Consider the following 17,477-nt stretch of genomic DNA (forward strand, 5'->3'; position numbering starts at 1 on the left):
TCAGATGTCTTCTAAAAGTCAGACAGTTCTTTATTTCCCTGACATCTGATGAGAGGGTCTTCCACAGGGTGGGTGCTACTACCGAGAAGGCCCTCTGCCTGGTTCCCTGTGATCCGAAAACCTCTTATTCAAGAACATTTGCAGTGAAGTCGCCAGGACTATTGTAGAATCAATGTATGAGGAACATATTATTTGCTCCTCTTGCTATGCTTCCTTTCAGCATCATGAGTTCCAACAACTGCATGAGCAAAGTTCAAATTTCCTGTCTGTTTCAGATCCCAGCCTTAACCATTCTGAGACATGTGACCAGCTTGGCATTTACTCTTTGAGAAAGCACAGTGATGCCTAGTCCTGATAGGAGACTAGGAACATGACCAGCAGACCAGCCCATGTTAGTTCCTTGCTCCTAAATTCTGTAACATTTCAAAGCTCACTCACAGCGAACCAAAGGAGTTTATTGAGGGCATTGGCATGTTGGGCGGGGGGGGGGGAGCACTGTAAAATAAATACAAACATTTCAAGGCTAGTAACTGCTAGAAGTGCAGGATGAATATCTGGCCTATTAAGCCTTCAGATTAAAGACCAAGGAGTTGTTCCCAGACTTCTGGACATTAGATATGCACATCTAATGTCATTCCTTGTCCCCATTTAAGGCATTTCTTTAGAATCTCTTAGTTTGCTCAACAGAAAAGTCAAGGTAAAAAGAGAAGAAGCTTAAATTAAAAAATCTACTGGAAAATACAGTACTTTATTTAACCTTTTGACTTTGGTGTTGTTTGTTTCTGATGTACAGTTGATTATATTTTCCCTGCATCTATCCCCCGTCTACTCTCCAGGTAATATCCAGAGTTTAACTCAATTCCCCCTTTGCTTATTTATTATATTTTTATCCCATCTCTCCCAAGTTGACCAGAGTAGTGTGTGTTGTGCCCTCTGCCAGTTTAAATACACAAGAATGTGAGATCAGGTAGATTGAGAGATGGTGATTGACGCAAGGCCATTGTGGCTGAGTGAAGATTTGAATTCAGGACTCTCTGGTCCTATTCCTGTCACCACTATATCACACTGGCCCTCAGAACCACAACATTTTTTAAAAGCACTTGTCAGACTGAAACCAGATACTGTAGAGTGGTAGCTTGGTTTAAGAACAGCTTAGTTTATGAACAACTTGGATTAAGAACGCTCCAAACCCGGAAGTAGATGTTTTGATTTGTGAACTTTGCCGCTTCCTGTTGAGTGTGTTCCATTTGTAAATTGAGTTCCTGGCTGCTATGGGAAAGCACGCCTTGGTTTAAGAACACTTTGGTTTAAGAACGGACTTCCGGAACGGATTAAGTTCATAAACCAAGGTACCACTGTACTAGCTAGCATTTTCTCTGAACATGCATTTCTTTGCTTGCATTGTCAGGCTGAGACATAGGAGGCTGGCTGGCTGTATTAAGAAGCAGGTCAGCCCACTCACTGGGAATTAGTTATGTTCTTGCCAACTATGGTTTTTGGGGTGTCAGGTATGTTATGGGGAACCTAACATCCACAGAATGTGACTTGAGAATGTCCATGTTACCTAAAACCTGCATTGTGTCAGGGTTTGTTTCTTTCTTCCAAAGATCTCTTGCCAAATGTATTTTTACACACACACACACACACACACACGAAAGGTTGAAATAAATTCCGGTGCAGTGGAAGTAATGAAATCTTCTATAGTTTAGTGTGAAACTCAAGATTTGTGTTGGCTTGAGCACAGCATGCGAACATCCTTTTATGTGTGGTGCAGCTATAGTGAGCGCATGCAGCAACTGCGTATTTTTCCTCTGCACATATGATAACATGCTCGCAAGCTACCAGGAAGCTGGGATTTATTGATGCCCTCCTGCCACGTGTCCATGCATAACATTGGAATTCAGCCCTTTGTCTCCAGGGCAAATTTTTTGTGAGCTTTTCCCAATCTCTTCCCAATGTGAGGTCTCGTCTGGCCTTGTGGAGGCCACTCGAAATAGCTCGCTCTGGTGAGTGGTCCATGCTTCAGAGAAATGTAGCATACAGAGTTGTTAGCCATGTGTATTGCTCCCATTGTGTAGACAGTCTGCATGCCACTTTCAGGTATTCCTAGTAGCAGCTGATAGGGACATGGAAACTGTCAATTCAAACCACACTATAGCCATGTGGCATGGACCACTTACCATGCAGAGGCTGTTTGCTCTGGCCACCAGAGGGCCATTGTAATGCGGAGCAGTTATAACTATGGCACAGGGGAAAACTAGGAAATGTGCACTCTCAGGAACTCTTTGTGTACATTGCAGCATGGATCAAATGTACATTTGTCGGTTTCCATTTTCCAACAAAAAACAAACCATTACAGAATGGTTATTATTAGCAGTGATGGGTAAGAGTATTTTGTTAGCGGTAGCTGCTTATTATTATTATTATTATTATTATTACAGTGGTGCCTCACTAGACGAATTTAATTCGTTCCACGGGTCTATTCTTATAACGAAAAATTTATCTAGCGAATCCCATAGGAATGCATTGATTTTTTTATTTTAAAAAAATTGCCCATAGGAACGCATTAATTGAATTTCAATGCATTCCTATGGGAAACCGCGATTCGCTAGACAAATCCTTTCTTTAAGCGGAAATTTTGTCTTACGGGGCGTTTGTTAAGCGAGGCACCACTGTATTATTATTATTATTATTATTATTATTATTATTATTATTATTATTATTATAGCGTGAATATAGACGCAAAAGGAACTGTAATCTACAGGCACCTTTACTTTGGGAACTTCAGGAATATTTATTCCAGCATCAGCCTTTGGAATAGTAAACAAACATTTTAAGTCAATTTGCTATTTGTTTTTCAAAACGGAACAAAATTTGGTTTGGTTTGGTTTTCCGCTTTGATAATACTGTTTTCAGGATAAACACTTCTACAAAATGCCATGCAAAGTTCTAATTTTCAACGTGAAAGCTCAATCTGCCTATGGTGCCTTGCATACTCATTGGTGGTGGTTATGCTATCTTCATGGTCTAAAAAATAAATAGCCAAGTATTTTCGGAAATAAATTCTATATTGGCTGTTTATATTTTGACTCACTAATAATTTTACTTTCTGTTTATTGCTCACTAATCTGGTGGTGTCTTTTGCTTGGATTTTAAATTGGTCCTAACTTTCATTTTTCCCCCTCTTCTATCCTTCCTTTCCCTTTTTTCCCACTAGTTTTGCTTCCCTCTTGCTGCAAGAATGTCTGCGGAGTCTTACTTTGAATCTAAAACAGAGGAATCAAACAGTGCAGAGATGTCATGTCAGATCACAGCAACAAGTAACGGGGAGGTAGCTGGTGTCAACCCAAGCCTGAAGGCCTTGATGATGAAGGGCTTTGGGGATATCTTCCCTATGAACGAAGCAGGACCCGTCCTGCATTCTGGGATGCAGATAAATATGCAAGCCAAAAAGAATTCTTCCAAAACCACCTCTATGAGAAAAGGGAAGAAAGTCCACATGTCATTGGGGTTCCATGAATTCGACTTATCTGATGATGATTCTGATGATATTGATTTTGATGATGGAAGTGATAGTAGCAATGAATGAAAAGAAATAAAAAAAACTGTAATGTGGCGTTTGAAACAAAGGGGGAGGGGAATTTTTTATTTCCCCCCGAAAAAGAATCTACAAGTGTGAATTAAAACAACTTTGAAACCCAGCACCACTCAGTTTCGTAGGCCCATTTTATTTCTTGTATGTTGGAAGTTACGTTACCTATGTTTATACCCATATTTGGCTTTAAAATTTGCTTTAAAACACCTTATGTGTGTGTTTTTTTAAAGGGGGGAATATTCTATTATGCTACAATATTTGGTTGCTTGTTTACTTCTCGACACCATAAGGAAACTGCAGGCTGCTAGGAGTGTTTTTAATTCACATAATTGTTGGTAAATTATGAATACGTTGCTATTACTCTTGCCGGGTTTTTGAGCAAGTTAACAACATCTGGATTTTTCCTGTAAATTTGACGACCTCCTTTAAAATAGCCTTGTGTACAGGAGGAGCAGGCTTTGCGCTAGGATCTGCTCCTCTTTCCCTCCACTGAATATTATTGTCTCTGACAATGCTAATCATCTGTTTGGAGTAGAAGCAGCACCAAGCTTCAGTGACCTCTCCTCACACAGGTTATCCGTTCCAATATAGATCTCCCTTCCATTCAACTGACACCTGATACAGGTTTCCCCTCCTCAGCATCTCTGCACAACAAAGGACCTAATCCAGAAGGCCCTATGCACACGTGTTAGGTTGTCCTTACAGGATGTGCAGTTTAACCTGCACTTAAACCGCAATCCTGCAACCACGTACTTGGGAGTAAGCCTCACTGAACATCAACGGAACTGAACTCTGCTTGTTGCCACTCCTGTATATTTTTCAGGCAAGTACCAATTCATAACTAGAAATGAGAAACTGAATACAGTCGTACCTCGGAAGTCCAACAGAATCAGTTCCGGAAGTCCGTTCGGCTTCCAAACCGATCGGAAACCAAAGCGCGACTTCTGATTGGCTGCACGACGCTCTCGTGGGAATCTGTTCTGCTGCCAAACAGCTCTTACTGTCAGAAAGTTTTTTTTCCGAATGTTTGGTGGGAATCTCCTTTCTTGTATCTTGAAGCCATTGCCTCGAGTCCTACCCTCCAGAGCAGGAGAAAACAAGCAGGCTCCCTCTTCCATGTGACAGCTAAGATATTTGAAGATGGCTAATCTGGTATTACAGTCTTGTAACCAAGACAGCGTACACAAATCCACACACACGTATGCATATATACGTGTGTGTGTAATGTAATGTAATATGGGCCAGGCTGATATTCTGTATTTGCCAAATACAGACGATTTCAGAATCTGCAATCTTCACGCAGCCCAAATCTGTGTCCAGTGAGACTTACTTCCAGGTATTACATACACAGGATTGCAGCCTTGATTATAAAACCAAATATATTTGATTCCTTCCCTCCAGTAATTTCAAAACACAGTGCTTTAGTATACTTGACGGATAGCTGGATCTGTGCTACAAACACACAAAGACTTTGCACTGTTAAAAAAACCAAACCAAACCTTTGGGTCTGTTTTGGAACTGAAATAGTTCTCAGCACACGTTCACTACCTATTTATTTACTATTTGGTTTTTAAAAACCTGAATATTTGAGTAAAATATTTATATACTAAAGCACAATGTAGAGGGGGCTCACTTCAGATACTGCAATGCAATGCATAACTGCTGCTGCATTCTGCAGTCATGGAGCACCAAAGATTTCTAAGGCTTGGGTATAAAGGCAGCGGTTTTTGAAAGACTTTAGGTCAGTAGTCATCACTGTAGCATTATTATTCTTTTTGTGTTTGTGCATTCCCTGTTGAAGTGGTCAAGCAGGATTATAAAGCTCTGACGCACTACAAGAAACAGGTTTAATGCCATAAAAATGTAGCAAGCAAAACAAAAATAATGAATATGTATTCTGCTGGGAACTATAGGCTTGTTCATAAATGTTGTTTGTTCATTCTCAACTTGGTATAAGACTTGGGTGTATAGGTATTGGCAGGTGAAGAGAATTTTCCCTGTCCACCAGATCAACTCCTCTCCCCGAAGAGAAAATAAGGAATGTTTAAAATACCAAGAAAGGTCAGTTTGAGGTGTCCCATAGAAGAAAATAATGAGTGAATAGACTCATTTTGAAATAAACTCTCCCTAAACCCTGAAGTTGTAGGGTTTCCCCCCCACCCCAATAGCTTATAGTGATTCTAACTAATAAGCCGTTCCCAAACCCATATGTGAGCAGAAATGTAGCTATCTTTTGAAATTTGCACTCCTCCAAAATACCACAGTTCAAAAGTGGGTATGTTAAGGAAAAGTAATATGTATTAGTGAAAACAATGCAAAAGAGCATTCAATATAAGGTAACTAGCAGAGCTGTTGATATTAGGTGAAATTTTATACAAAATGTGTATAGCTGAAGAAATACACATGGATACCTGTACAAAATTTTGTGCAGACGTTTTAAGAACAACTAATGAATGCAGAAATGGGGTTAGCTGATTTCAAGGTTGGAAAAATGAGAAGCTGAGAAACAAACTGACAGATTAATCCAACCTTAAGTAGTACAGCCTAATACAAGCATAGGCAACCTTGGCTCTCCAGATGATTTGGAACTACAACTCCCATAATCCCTAGCTAACAGGGCCAGTGGTCAGGGATCATGGGAGTTGTAGTTCCAAAACATCTGGAGAGCCAAGGTTGCCTATGCCTGGCCTAATAGAACCTTTCGCTTGAAGGACACTTAGTACATCAAAGGACTAAATCAAGTAGCCTCTTCCAACTTTTCTTTCAAGAAAACAGTTGAGTTGGAAATGATACAAGTAGCTTCCAGGCCTTAAAACCTACTGTATTCCTGGAAATTGAAGAAACCATCTTCACTTCCTCCTGAAGACTCTAATTTAACACTTGCTAAGCCAGCTAGAGCTTTCTTGATGGTAGGAATAATTTCAGCAACATCATGCAGGCAATAAACATTTTATGGTGTCTATAAGAATCTGCAGTGCCTCTCTTTTGAAGTCTGATATAGCACACTATATTTATATATATATTTGCTTTTGCACTGTTGAAATGTTTTATATTGACTAATAAGGAAATGATATCATTTGTAATCCAGGCACGTATGAAAATGTAAATGGAAAGTATTTTCTGTACTTAGGAATGTTCAACCTCAGTTTCTTGGTTTTTTTGTTTTCTCCTAAAAACTGCTGTGCTGTGTGAACTCTGTGCCAAAAGTACTGCAGTGTGTAAACAGAATATTTAATTTTTATGGAATGTGAAATGTTACACTCTTGCATGGCAAGACCTTTAGTAATTAGTCTCTCCCACCCCTACAAGACACTACTATATGGTGGCTTGCTCCATTCACATAATGGATTTGCTTGTCTAGTTATTAACAGAACCTCTTGCAATGCATTTTGGGGGAAGGGGCAGTTTGGTGTCATAAATCTGATTTTGTTGTGAATTGTTTTCTTTTCCTTCTCTTTGTCTTCATTCTGACTTTGCAATAAACATTTTGACAGGAAGAAAATCTGTGGTCCCGTATGAAAATATTAGGGGTTAGATGAGGGATCTGATGTGTCTACGCCAGCTATTTCACACATGGGTTTCTCCATTTTGGCTTTGTTTCTGTTAAATAACTCAAGGCACAGTGTAATATGTCATGGGTTGTTGTTCATCTGAGATTGTATTTACCTAATTTTAAGACCTGCTAAGGAACAGGTGATTGCTATTATGTCCTGGTATGTAAAACCACAGATTTCAAAAAGGGCGTACTTTGTTTTTCACACGACTGCACATACATATATGCCTACTTCATTTTATTTGCATGCTGCCTTTCTACAGTGCAAACCATGCTCAAGGTGGCTTACAACATGAAAAAATGACAAAAGTAGTCATAAAGATAAATAAAACCTCAAAAGGTACACCACTAAATTGAACAATGTTCACATAAAGAAGATCTAAAATAAATATACAAAAAAATTAATTTCAATAGCGGCAGCAACCCCCCACATACACCAAACCCCCTTAAACAACACCCCAGACCAAGACTGTTCGCAGCCTAAGCTTTTGTAGCTGGAGTCAAGTTTGTAGCTGGAGTCAAGTAGAAAAAGGCGTGCAAGTCAGAGGACAGTTCTTCCAGGACTCGCAGCCAAGATGGCCTATGCAATGTTGGTTCCACGCTTAGGAACTAAGTCCCAAGCAGAGTGTAAAACATAGAAGACTGGGATGCAGTGCATCGATTGGTGGTGAATTCAGGTGAAAGTAACTTTCTGGGAGTGAAAAAACTGCAGTTTTGCCCTTGGGTATGGTACCATTGCTCTACAAGCTCACACTCAACAAGGTCTTTCTAATGTAAATCTTTGGGATAGTGGTTGATTAGTTGCATTCGGATTATCATTTGGACCGAATGAAACCACAACTAGTAGAACATGGCAAGTGGGAGCTCCACAAACTGTTGCAACATATTCCCCCATTCAGGATTTCAAGCATGTCGTCCTCCAATATAATATAAGCTGCTAGGAGCTCAAGCAAGTGATCCCATTCTCCTCCTCCTGTTTATTTTTCTTCTTCTAGTGAAACTTGAGATTCCATGACTCGCTGAGCATATTCAGCACCCAGTGAACTGGGTTGGGGGGAAAGGGGTTCCTTTCTATTTACAAACTTGTATACTTAGGCTTACCTGGGAGTTCACTGATTATCTAGAAATAACTTCCTCTTTGATCAATGGCGCTGTTGTGCTTCGAAACTGAATTAATTTAATTTGATTTAATTTATTAAATTTTATGTCACGGTCCACCCTCCACCTGAGGATCACAGGGCAGTTTACAATATGAAAACACAAAAATATACAATACAGTAACAAACAAAAGCAATACCCCCCCAGTTTAAAGAACCATAGGTTGTTAGCCAAAGTCCAAATATTATTATGAATATCTTCCTATGAAGCATATGATTTGATAATACAGTAAAAAGCATATATAAAGCAGATGCGTAAAGGTAAAGGGACCCCTGACCATTAGGTCCAGTCGTGACCGACTCTGGGGTTGCGGCGCTCATCTCACTCTATTGGCTGAGGGAGCTGGTGTACCGCTTCCAGGTCATGTGGCCAGCATGACTAAGCCAGAGCAGCACACAGAAACGCCGTTTACCTTCCCGCCAGAGCGGTACCTATTTATCTACTTGCACTTTGACGTGCTTTCGAACTGCTAGGTTGGCAGGAGCTGGGACTGAGCAATGGACCTTCTGATCGGCAAGCCCTAGGCTCTGTGGTTTAACCCACAGTGCCACCCGCGTCCCTATAATATCAATTAAAAACAAACGCAAATATTTTTAAAACTCCAGTGTAGATGCTGGCTGCGATAGAAGGTTGTTGAAAAATGAAATAATATGCACTCAGCCATCAGCATTTGCTTTTAGCACATATATAGAAGGTGGGAGCTGCCACACAACCCTTTTCCTGTTCGGAGTTCCAGCCAACCATCCTTTGTGCTCCATTCCATTCAATTCCATTTTCAATTTTTTTTACACCCATAGCCCACAACTGTCAAGCAACCCTTTGTGTCTAGTGAGCATGCTCAGTGCTCTGGCTATTCCAGGTCCCTCCACCAAGAATTTTTAGTACCTAAAGATTTTTTCCCCTCACTTTTGCAAAATTGAACAGTTTCCCCAAGCCTGCTTTTTTTTTTTTTTTTTGCATCTTGTGTGGGGGTGATTTCATTGTGATAAGGCTCATCCCTTGGAGAACAAGTTCTGTGTTTGATATATAGGAGAAACAAACACTTGGATAATGGGTGGTGGTGGCAACTTTAGTTCATTTAGCATGAATTAGTTGATTGCCAGAGAACTTAAGAAGTTCATATCAGATAAAAAGGCCTTAACCTTCTGAGATCTAGTTAGATTTCCTACGACTTCACCTTCCGAGCATCAAACTACACTAGGACATCCTGGTCTCACCCATTCAATTGCTAAAGTAGATACCGTACTTTTCCGTGTATAAGACTATGTTTTTTCTTTAAAAATCATGCTAAAAAGTGGGGGCTGTCTTGTACATGGGTAGTGCATAGGGTGGACCTTTGATTGGTTGCTGCCGCGTCTGTCAGCGGCTATTGTGCATGTTATTGGTTGTTGCGTTAATGGGTGGTGTTGATTGGCTGATGCTCCAGCAGTTGAACGGGCAATTGGCAGCTTCTGCCATTGAAGGGACAGACGGGAGGCGGATTTTGCAACACGTGTAGGTTACCATCTCCTCCCATTTTCTTAAATTTGAGGTCCCCCCCCCATTTATACATGGGGGCGTCTTATAGATGGAAAAGTGCGGTAATGCTTTTCAAATCTGGGAATCAAATTTGGATGTTTGTTGATTTTGAAATGGTATTCTTCCATCAGTGTGGTTTGTCTCAACTAGCAACCAATTAAACATTCGTTACAATTTTTTGCAACTCCCAAATATTGAAATATGAATCTTGAACAGCCTAGTCGATGCTAAGCTTACAAACCTAAAAGCAAGTTCAAATTATAATTCGCCATTTAATTAATTCAGAGTTGGTTTAGCTCTAGTTTTATTTCCTCATGCACCAGGAGCAGCAGGGGCTGAAATTCTGACTTAAAATAAAATAAAAACACTTCCCTGCTACCATAAGCCAGCAGAAACGAGCAAAAACTGAGGTGAAATGGAAATGACTTGACTGAATGGAGAATAGTTTAGCTTCAAATCAAAATATATTTGTATCACTCATATGTAAGCAAGGCAGACTGTCCGTATTAATTTTCTCCTTGGAGAAAAAAAGGGATCTGAATACTAAATAAATAATCAACTACTAAATGAAAATGGATGTCAAGAGTCACAAAAAAAGAAAGAGTGCACCTTTAAATTCATATTTCTTACACAGTTGCTGCCTTCCTTTGATATCTGTGCGTGGACTGAAGAAGATGTGGTAAGCAGCCTTTTATTAATTAAATCATCCCTTTTTTTTGTTTGTCTAAGAATTCTTTAAGTAGACCACTCAGGGCTAAGCAATAACCCTGCAGTTGTGTGAAATAGCAATCAATGGCCGCTTCTCCCCTGTAGTTTAAGAGGAGAATACAGTGGTACCTTGGTTCTCAAACTTAATCCGTTCTAGAAGTCCGTTCCAAAACCAAAGCATTCCAAAACCAAGGTGCGCTTTCCCATAGAAAGTAATGCAAAATGAATTAATCCGTTCCAGACTTAAAACAACCCCTAAAATAGCAATTTAACACGAATTTTTAAATCTAATGAGACCATTGATCCATAAAATGAAAGCAATAATCAATGTACTATACAATAAAATAAATAAGAAAATATTGTAGATGATAAAAAAAATTTTTTTTCCTTACCTGCACTGATGATAGTCATTGTTTGGATTGGGGGGGGGGGCTTTTATCCCTCCCTCCCTCCCTGAGCTGGATTGGACGGCTAACTGAGTGGGCAGAGAACACCAGTTTCCAGCCCAGGTAGACAGTGCCGGCTTCCAAACTTCCAGGGCCGCCTCAGGGATCCCAGGGGGCTGCGCGCGACTGCGCAAAATGCGCCTCCCCTTTATGTGCGGAACGGTCATTCCGCACTCACACAATCAATCAATCAATCAATCAGTAGCTGAACTGGGTTCCGCACCGTCACAAAAACAAATTAACCGAAAAAGCCTCAAAAACGCAAAATAAATAGCAATGACAAAAGCGCCAAACTTAATCCGTCCCAGAAGTCCGTTTGACTTCCGAAATGTTCGAAAATCAAGGCGCAGCTTCTGGTTGGTGCAGGTGCCCTGGAAACAATAGCCGACAGCTTCCGAAAAATTCAGCTTCTGAAAAATGTTTGAAAACTGGCTTTTTGGCGTTTGAGAACCAAGGTACCACTGTATTGTAGTGGAGAGCCGACCAGGCAAAGCGGGGCTTAAGTTGGGCACTTTCCCCTGGAATTCCCTCCCCATGCTCAAGTAAGGTGTGGTTCCAGGCTCATGTTACTAGGTAAACACAGGTTCAGTGGGGAGGAGAGGGGGAGAAAGTCTGTGCGCAAATGGACCTCATTCCAGTTGTGCAACTATTTCATTGACTACGGCTCAAAATAATAAAATCTGTGTTATTTCTTCACAGTACTTTTGGATGCAGCAGCTTGTTACGAAAGGTAAGTCTCCTGTATTTGGTTGACCTTTTTTTGTCTCTATTTATCCATTTTCTAAACCGTTTCCTCTTTTTTCAAGGTGACACTTCAGGTGAGATGAGTATTTATGCTACTTTATTTAAGGAGCATCACATCACCGGGAAACGACTACTACTTCTGGATGAAGAGGACATGAAGGACATGGGGATTGTTTCTAAAGGCCACATGATTCATTTGAAGGTACTTAAAAAAGACGTGGATGAAAGTGGGACTGTTGAGAAAGGAGTCCATTCTTGTGTGGGGTAGTGGTGGATATCTTGTTTAAAATCCTTTTGTGGGGATGAACAATGTAGGAGACCTGCATTTCACTGTGTTGTTTGAATGGGTATTTTGTTACATATCGTACTTTCTGCATTTTATCATTTTGTAAAATTGCTTTGGGACTTTCTGGTTGTGGGAAATGATCAGCATATTTAACAAACTCATTACTTATTTTATGCATTAAAACAATAAAGGCCCTACAATTCAGGGCGAAGGGAACTCTGCCCCTAGAAACAAGAATGAAAGCAAACTAGAATAAAATTTCATGGGATGCTGCTCTACCTGGTTGAATGTCTCTTAATGAAAAAAAATGAATCCATAAATCTTTATATTGTGCAGTTTGGTGTGACGTAGAGTCTGGCTTATCCTTATTTTCCCCTCTTTTTTGTTCTTAGACTGCCATTGAGAAATTGAGTCAGGACCACTTCAATATGTTTCATTTTCCACCTCTGATTAAGGTAACCATGATTGTATTTAGAAAGTAAAATATAATGAGTTGACACCTGGGAAAGAAATCTTGGTGCTATTGACCTCCATAATCTCACGTTATATATATTTGGGTCAGATATAGTTCTCATTGAAGTGCTAAGCCCATGTTGGGCCTATACTACTTCAGGCTCTGTAGGCAGAGCTAACATTCCCTGTACAGTGGGACCTTGACTTACGAGCTCCTCGACATCCGATGTTTTCGACTTACGAGCGGAAAAAGTGGCCGCGCGCGTACGATTTTCTCGACATCTGAACGGAAAACCGGTTCGCGGCTAGATGCGGTTTCCTCGACTTACGAGTTTTTAGATGCAGTTTCCTCGACTTACGAATTTTTCAGTTTCCAATGCATTCCTATGGGAAACCGCTTTTCCTATGGGAAACTCGACTTACGAAGTTTTCGACCTACGAGTGTGCATTCAGAACGGATTAAATTCGTAAGTCGAGGTCCCACTGTTATAGGGATGGTTTTTAAGGTGTAATGTTTTATAATGCTTTCATATATGCTGGAAACCACCCAGAGTGGCTGGGGCAACCCAGTTAGATGGGCGGGGTACAAATAATAAATGTTGTTGTTGTTGTTGTTATGTGATTTATAAACTAGATTCCATAAAGAACAATCCTAGACAGGTTAGTTTCCTGTGTGCATGGATTGTGTTTCAGTATGAAGTACAGTCCAAGATAAAGGTTTACCATTTTATTGAGAACTAGGCCTTAGAAATGAGACAATAAATATTCTGGAGCCAGATCTTTGCTTAGTTTCAGAAAGTGGTAGATTTATTGATACTCACAGTACTGAGGCGTAAAAGAAGGCAGGCTTATTGTACTTCTAATAGTTCTGTAGAAGAGGAAATTTCAGTAGGAAAAATGCCTCTAGCACTGCCGTCTTAAAAATTGTCTTCATCTGTAGTTATTGGAGAACTCACTCAATATTTGTATGTAGCTTCCAAAGGGTTCAGAGGTCAGACATCTTAGGATAACCCAGCAAAACTTTGTAGAACTAAAAGGCAGTTAAACCCTTAAGACAAAGTTAAAATCTTTCACTGGCAGAGAAGGGGATACTATCATAGGTTCCCTTGCCTATTTTTTTGTTTGTTTGCTGTGCTGGTTTTTTTTTTTTTACCAGTAAGGTAAAAATGCTAGCTATATTTGGGCATTTAGGACCACATGGCTATAGTCTGAAGAGGCACTCTGAACCAGTTTCCCGCAATCCACTTATTCACAGTACTGATCACTGCTAGTCCACACAGACTAGCACTGTCAGCACAAATAACACAGCTGCTTCGTGCTGAAATAGTCACACGCACCTTAAATTCCTCCTGTAGGAAATACCTCTTATTTGAGGAATTCCTTTTGCGCATCCTGTTCTGCACTATCATCTCGGCTTGAGTGGTGACTAGAAACTTGCCCGTAGTTTACAAGCCGAAGGAAACTATTTCCAAAAATTGTACAATGCAAAATTACACTTTTTTTTTACACTGAAGGTTTAAGTAGCGTCAGAACTGTTTACAAAGATATTAAAAATGTTAAGTTATTTAACCCAAACCGTCAAATACCCTGAATTTAAACAAACAGAGATCTGAAACAAAAATGACTCATCCTTTCTTTCTGTGGTAGGATTCTGCAAGTGAAAATGAGACAAGTGAGGAGAAAGTCGTGAACCTTGAACTCGTTTTTGGCTATCATTTAAAGCCTGGAAGTGGCCCTAAGGTAAATGAATAATTCAGAGCTGCTATTATTTGTTTTCTTCACACGAAAACGTCCCTGCATATATTCAGCCAAGGTGCCTACAGATGGTATTTGGGGTGATGGATTTAAGCTCATAACAGGAAACGTAAGTTTGTGCAGTTGAAGTAGAATAAAGTGCTCTTTCTCCCTAGCACAACAAATCCACCTTATATAAGAAAATGGCTTTTGCAGTTAGGAGAGGGTGAGGAAATGCATTAAAAAGTGTGGAATGAATGTATGATTAACAGGCAGACGTAAAAAGATCAGGATGAATGCTCATTCTCATATAATATTTGGAGCTATTCCATTTAGAGAAGCAACGAATAAGGAGGGTGTGATATTGGTGTACAATATTACTGTTGGTATGGAGAAAGTATAATATTAGAACTTGTGGACATTGAATGAAACTGAAGTTTGGAAGGTTCACTACAGACAAAAGGAAGCACACAATGAAACTAAGGGGTTCGTTCTCACAAGAGGTGGTGATGTCTACCAGCTTGGATAGCTTTAAAAGAGGATTAGACAAATACATGGAGGATAAGGCTATTTTCCAGCCTCTGCATACCAGTTGGTGAGAGAGTGCTATCGTACTTCTGTTCTGCTTTTGGGATTCCGGCCCAATCGCCTTTTAAATCTGGCCGTGGACAGTCCGGGAATCAGCATGTTTTCACATGAGTAGAATGTGTCCTTTTATGTGGGTTATTTGTGGGGCATAGGAATTCGTTCATTTCCCCCCTCAAAATATAGTCTGGCCCCTCACAAGGTCTGAGGGACAGTGGATCTGCCCCCTGCTGAAAAAGTTTGCTGACCCCTGCCTTAGAAGAGTATGAAGAAGAAGAGTTTGGATTTGATATCCCGCTTTATCACTACCCAAAGGAGTCTCAAAGTGGCTAACAATCTCCTTTTCCCTTCCTCCACCACAACAAACACTCTGTGAGGTGAGTGGGGCTGAGAGACTTCAAAGAAGTGTGACTAGCCCAAGGTCACCCAGCAGCTGCATGTGGAGGAGTGCGGAATTGAACCCGGTTCACCAGATTACGAGTCTACCACTCTTAACCACTACACCACATTGGCTCTCACTAGGGATCTGGCTGGGCAGAATGGTGAAGTAGATGAGCCTTTGGCCTGAACTGGCAGGCTCTTCTTATTTTCTCATGTTCGTTTATCTGCAAACAGATCAGAATGAATTCTCAACAGAGACCAGATACGGTCCAACCTCAGTGTAAGCTTTGTGCCAGCAAATCAAGATGCATGCTCAATAGACAGGTTATCTGGCAGTTCCCTCACTGCAAGAAGTGAGGTTATAGGGAACCAGGCAGAGGGCCTTCTTGGTAGTGGCGCCCGCCCTGTGGAATGTTAATTGTGTGTCGAGGCTTACCAGAAATCACCCTTAAGTAACTCACAACAGACACAATAATTTAGGTTTGGTTTTTGGCATTAATTTTGGCCACAACTTTATTTAAATACAATTTTTAATCCGAGTGTTGGCTTAGGCTTTTGGTTAACCATTCGTCCTTCCTTAAGAAGGACCATCTCCATCTGTCCACTTGGGACAGGACTCAACTCATCTGTCCACTTGGGACAGGACTCAATCATCTGTCCCCTTGGGACAGGACTCACATCATCTGCCCTCTTGGGGCAGGACTCTCTTCATCTGTCCACTTGGGACAGGACTCACCACTGTCCACCTGGACAGTACCAGCTCCGACTTCCCCAAGGGTAAAGGGAAGTCAAGTGAACACTCCTGGGAGAGGAGGTAGCTGAGGCCAGACATTCTCTCCTCTCTTTTTCCAAGAATATTCCCCAAGGCTCATACTCTTATAATTGGCTCCTCCAGCCCCGCCTATGGTGGGGATGTAAGGACGAGAGCGTAAGCCCCGGGATTCCTTTAATTCAATACTTCTATGTGGAGCAACAAAAGGAGTGGGGGGGTAGGCATCTGGATGCCACACCCCTCTTCCAACCAATTCAATAACCAAAAGCCTAACCGCCAACCTAACAAGTTGTGACAATTTGCTAAGCAATAGGCGAAAACCAAGAGACAAAGCCAATCAGCCAATTGGGAAAATTCCTACTGGGCCCCTGAATACAGGCGACCCCTTGAAAGGCAAAGCAATGTCAGGCTAAAACCTGTAAAAGAAAGCGGCGGGTGGGAGGGAGATTCAAACGCCAAGGCAAGAGTGATAAGAAAATGGAGGAGCTGAGTTTAAATGGGGGGCCCCTCCACCAATCCCATTACACGCATTTAAATAACCAAACCCCCATTACTCAGCAAGAGCTGTGGCCTAGGCCCCAGCCAAACCCTTATTAGATTTCTTACCAGTCCTACCACAACCCACTTTATATTTAATGATATAAAACACTGAACCAAACAATGCATTAAGAATGAGCACAGGGCTCAGCATTTCTAGCGCTGTCATACTTCAGAATGGAAGACTGGGTCACATCATCAAGTGCTTCCCCATACCCCAATAAGTTGCTGTTTCTGGAAAGCTAGGGCATCAAGTTAGAAAGGTTCCAGCCCAACCTTCTCTGTGGTGAGCTGGTTTCCTGTAAGACGGTCTTCTCTTCTAACACCAGGTTTAGATTGAAGCTGAAATCCAAAGTGATTGGAAAACAAAAATGAGAAGCTGTGGGCTATATCGCCCAATTCAGTTGCTCAGTTCCCTGCTTGTTAAATCAGAGTTTAGCAGCCAGGAATGAGCGATGAGACCCCTCTCCCCTCCCTCAGGTCCTACATACTGGTTTAATTAAACCGTAGTTAGTCATTCTGTCCAAAATTGGGGTACTAGGGTTTCATGTTAGTTTCCTAACTAGGCTCTTAAGCCAACTTCAAACTCTTCTAGTAAATTGACATGGTCAGAGCCATCTGAGTCATACTCAGAGTTCAATGTGAGGTGACTGTGTTCTTTCTTAACATGGACCACTCCGATCTGCTGAAAACTTTATGTATCTGTTCCCTCAGTGCAAATAATCTCTATCATGAATTATGTTTGCAGAAAGTGTTTTGACTGGCTTGCAAATGTCACTGTGTATGCCGAGTTGCAAGCAACATGAATACTGTCCTTAGGCAGCAAAATGTCGTCGTCTATTGGACTATACACCATCCAGTGAGAAGATGAAATTACCAATAGTCATAATTAAGTGGCCTGAGACAGATATAAGTGGTAGGTTGACACTTAAAGGTAAAGGTAAAGGGACCCCTGACCATTAGGTCCAGTCGTGACCGACTCTGGGGTTGCGCGCTCATCTCGCATT

The 17,477-nt window shown here is 41.0% G+C and overlaps 1 protein-coding gene across 3 annotated transcripts in view; it reads left to right on the forward strand.

The window, feature by feature from the left end:
• MAP3K20 (mitogen-activated protein kinase kinase kinase 20) overlaps positions 1 to 17,477 on the forward strand; it is a 109,926-nt gene that overhangs the window by 75,516 nt on the left and 16,933 nt on the right. For all 3 annotated transcript variants that reach the window (XM_088659096.1, XM_088659037.1, XM_088659065.1), the window contains 5 exons: positions 10,459 to 10,503; positions 11,678 to 11,708; positions 11,785 to 11,924; positions 12,401 to 12,463; positions 14,109 to 14,201. In XM_088659096.1, the coding sequence (XP_088515222.1) occupies positions 10,459 to 10,503; positions 11,678 to 11,708; positions 11,785 to 11,924; positions 12,401 to 12,463; positions 14,109 to 14,201 (372 nt within the window). The remainder of the gene's footprint in view (positions 1 to 10,458; positions 10,504 to 11,677; positions 11,709 to 11,784; positions 11,925 to 12,400; positions 12,464 to 14,108; positions 14,202 to 17,477) is intronic.

Source organism: Zootoca vivipara, chromosome 1 (assembly GCF_965207765.1).
Source record: "Zootoca vivipara chromosome 1, rZooViv2.hap1.1, whole genome shotgun sequence".
NCBI lineage: Eukaryota > Metazoa > Chordata > Lepidosauria > Squamata > Lacertidae > Zootoca > Zootoca vivipara.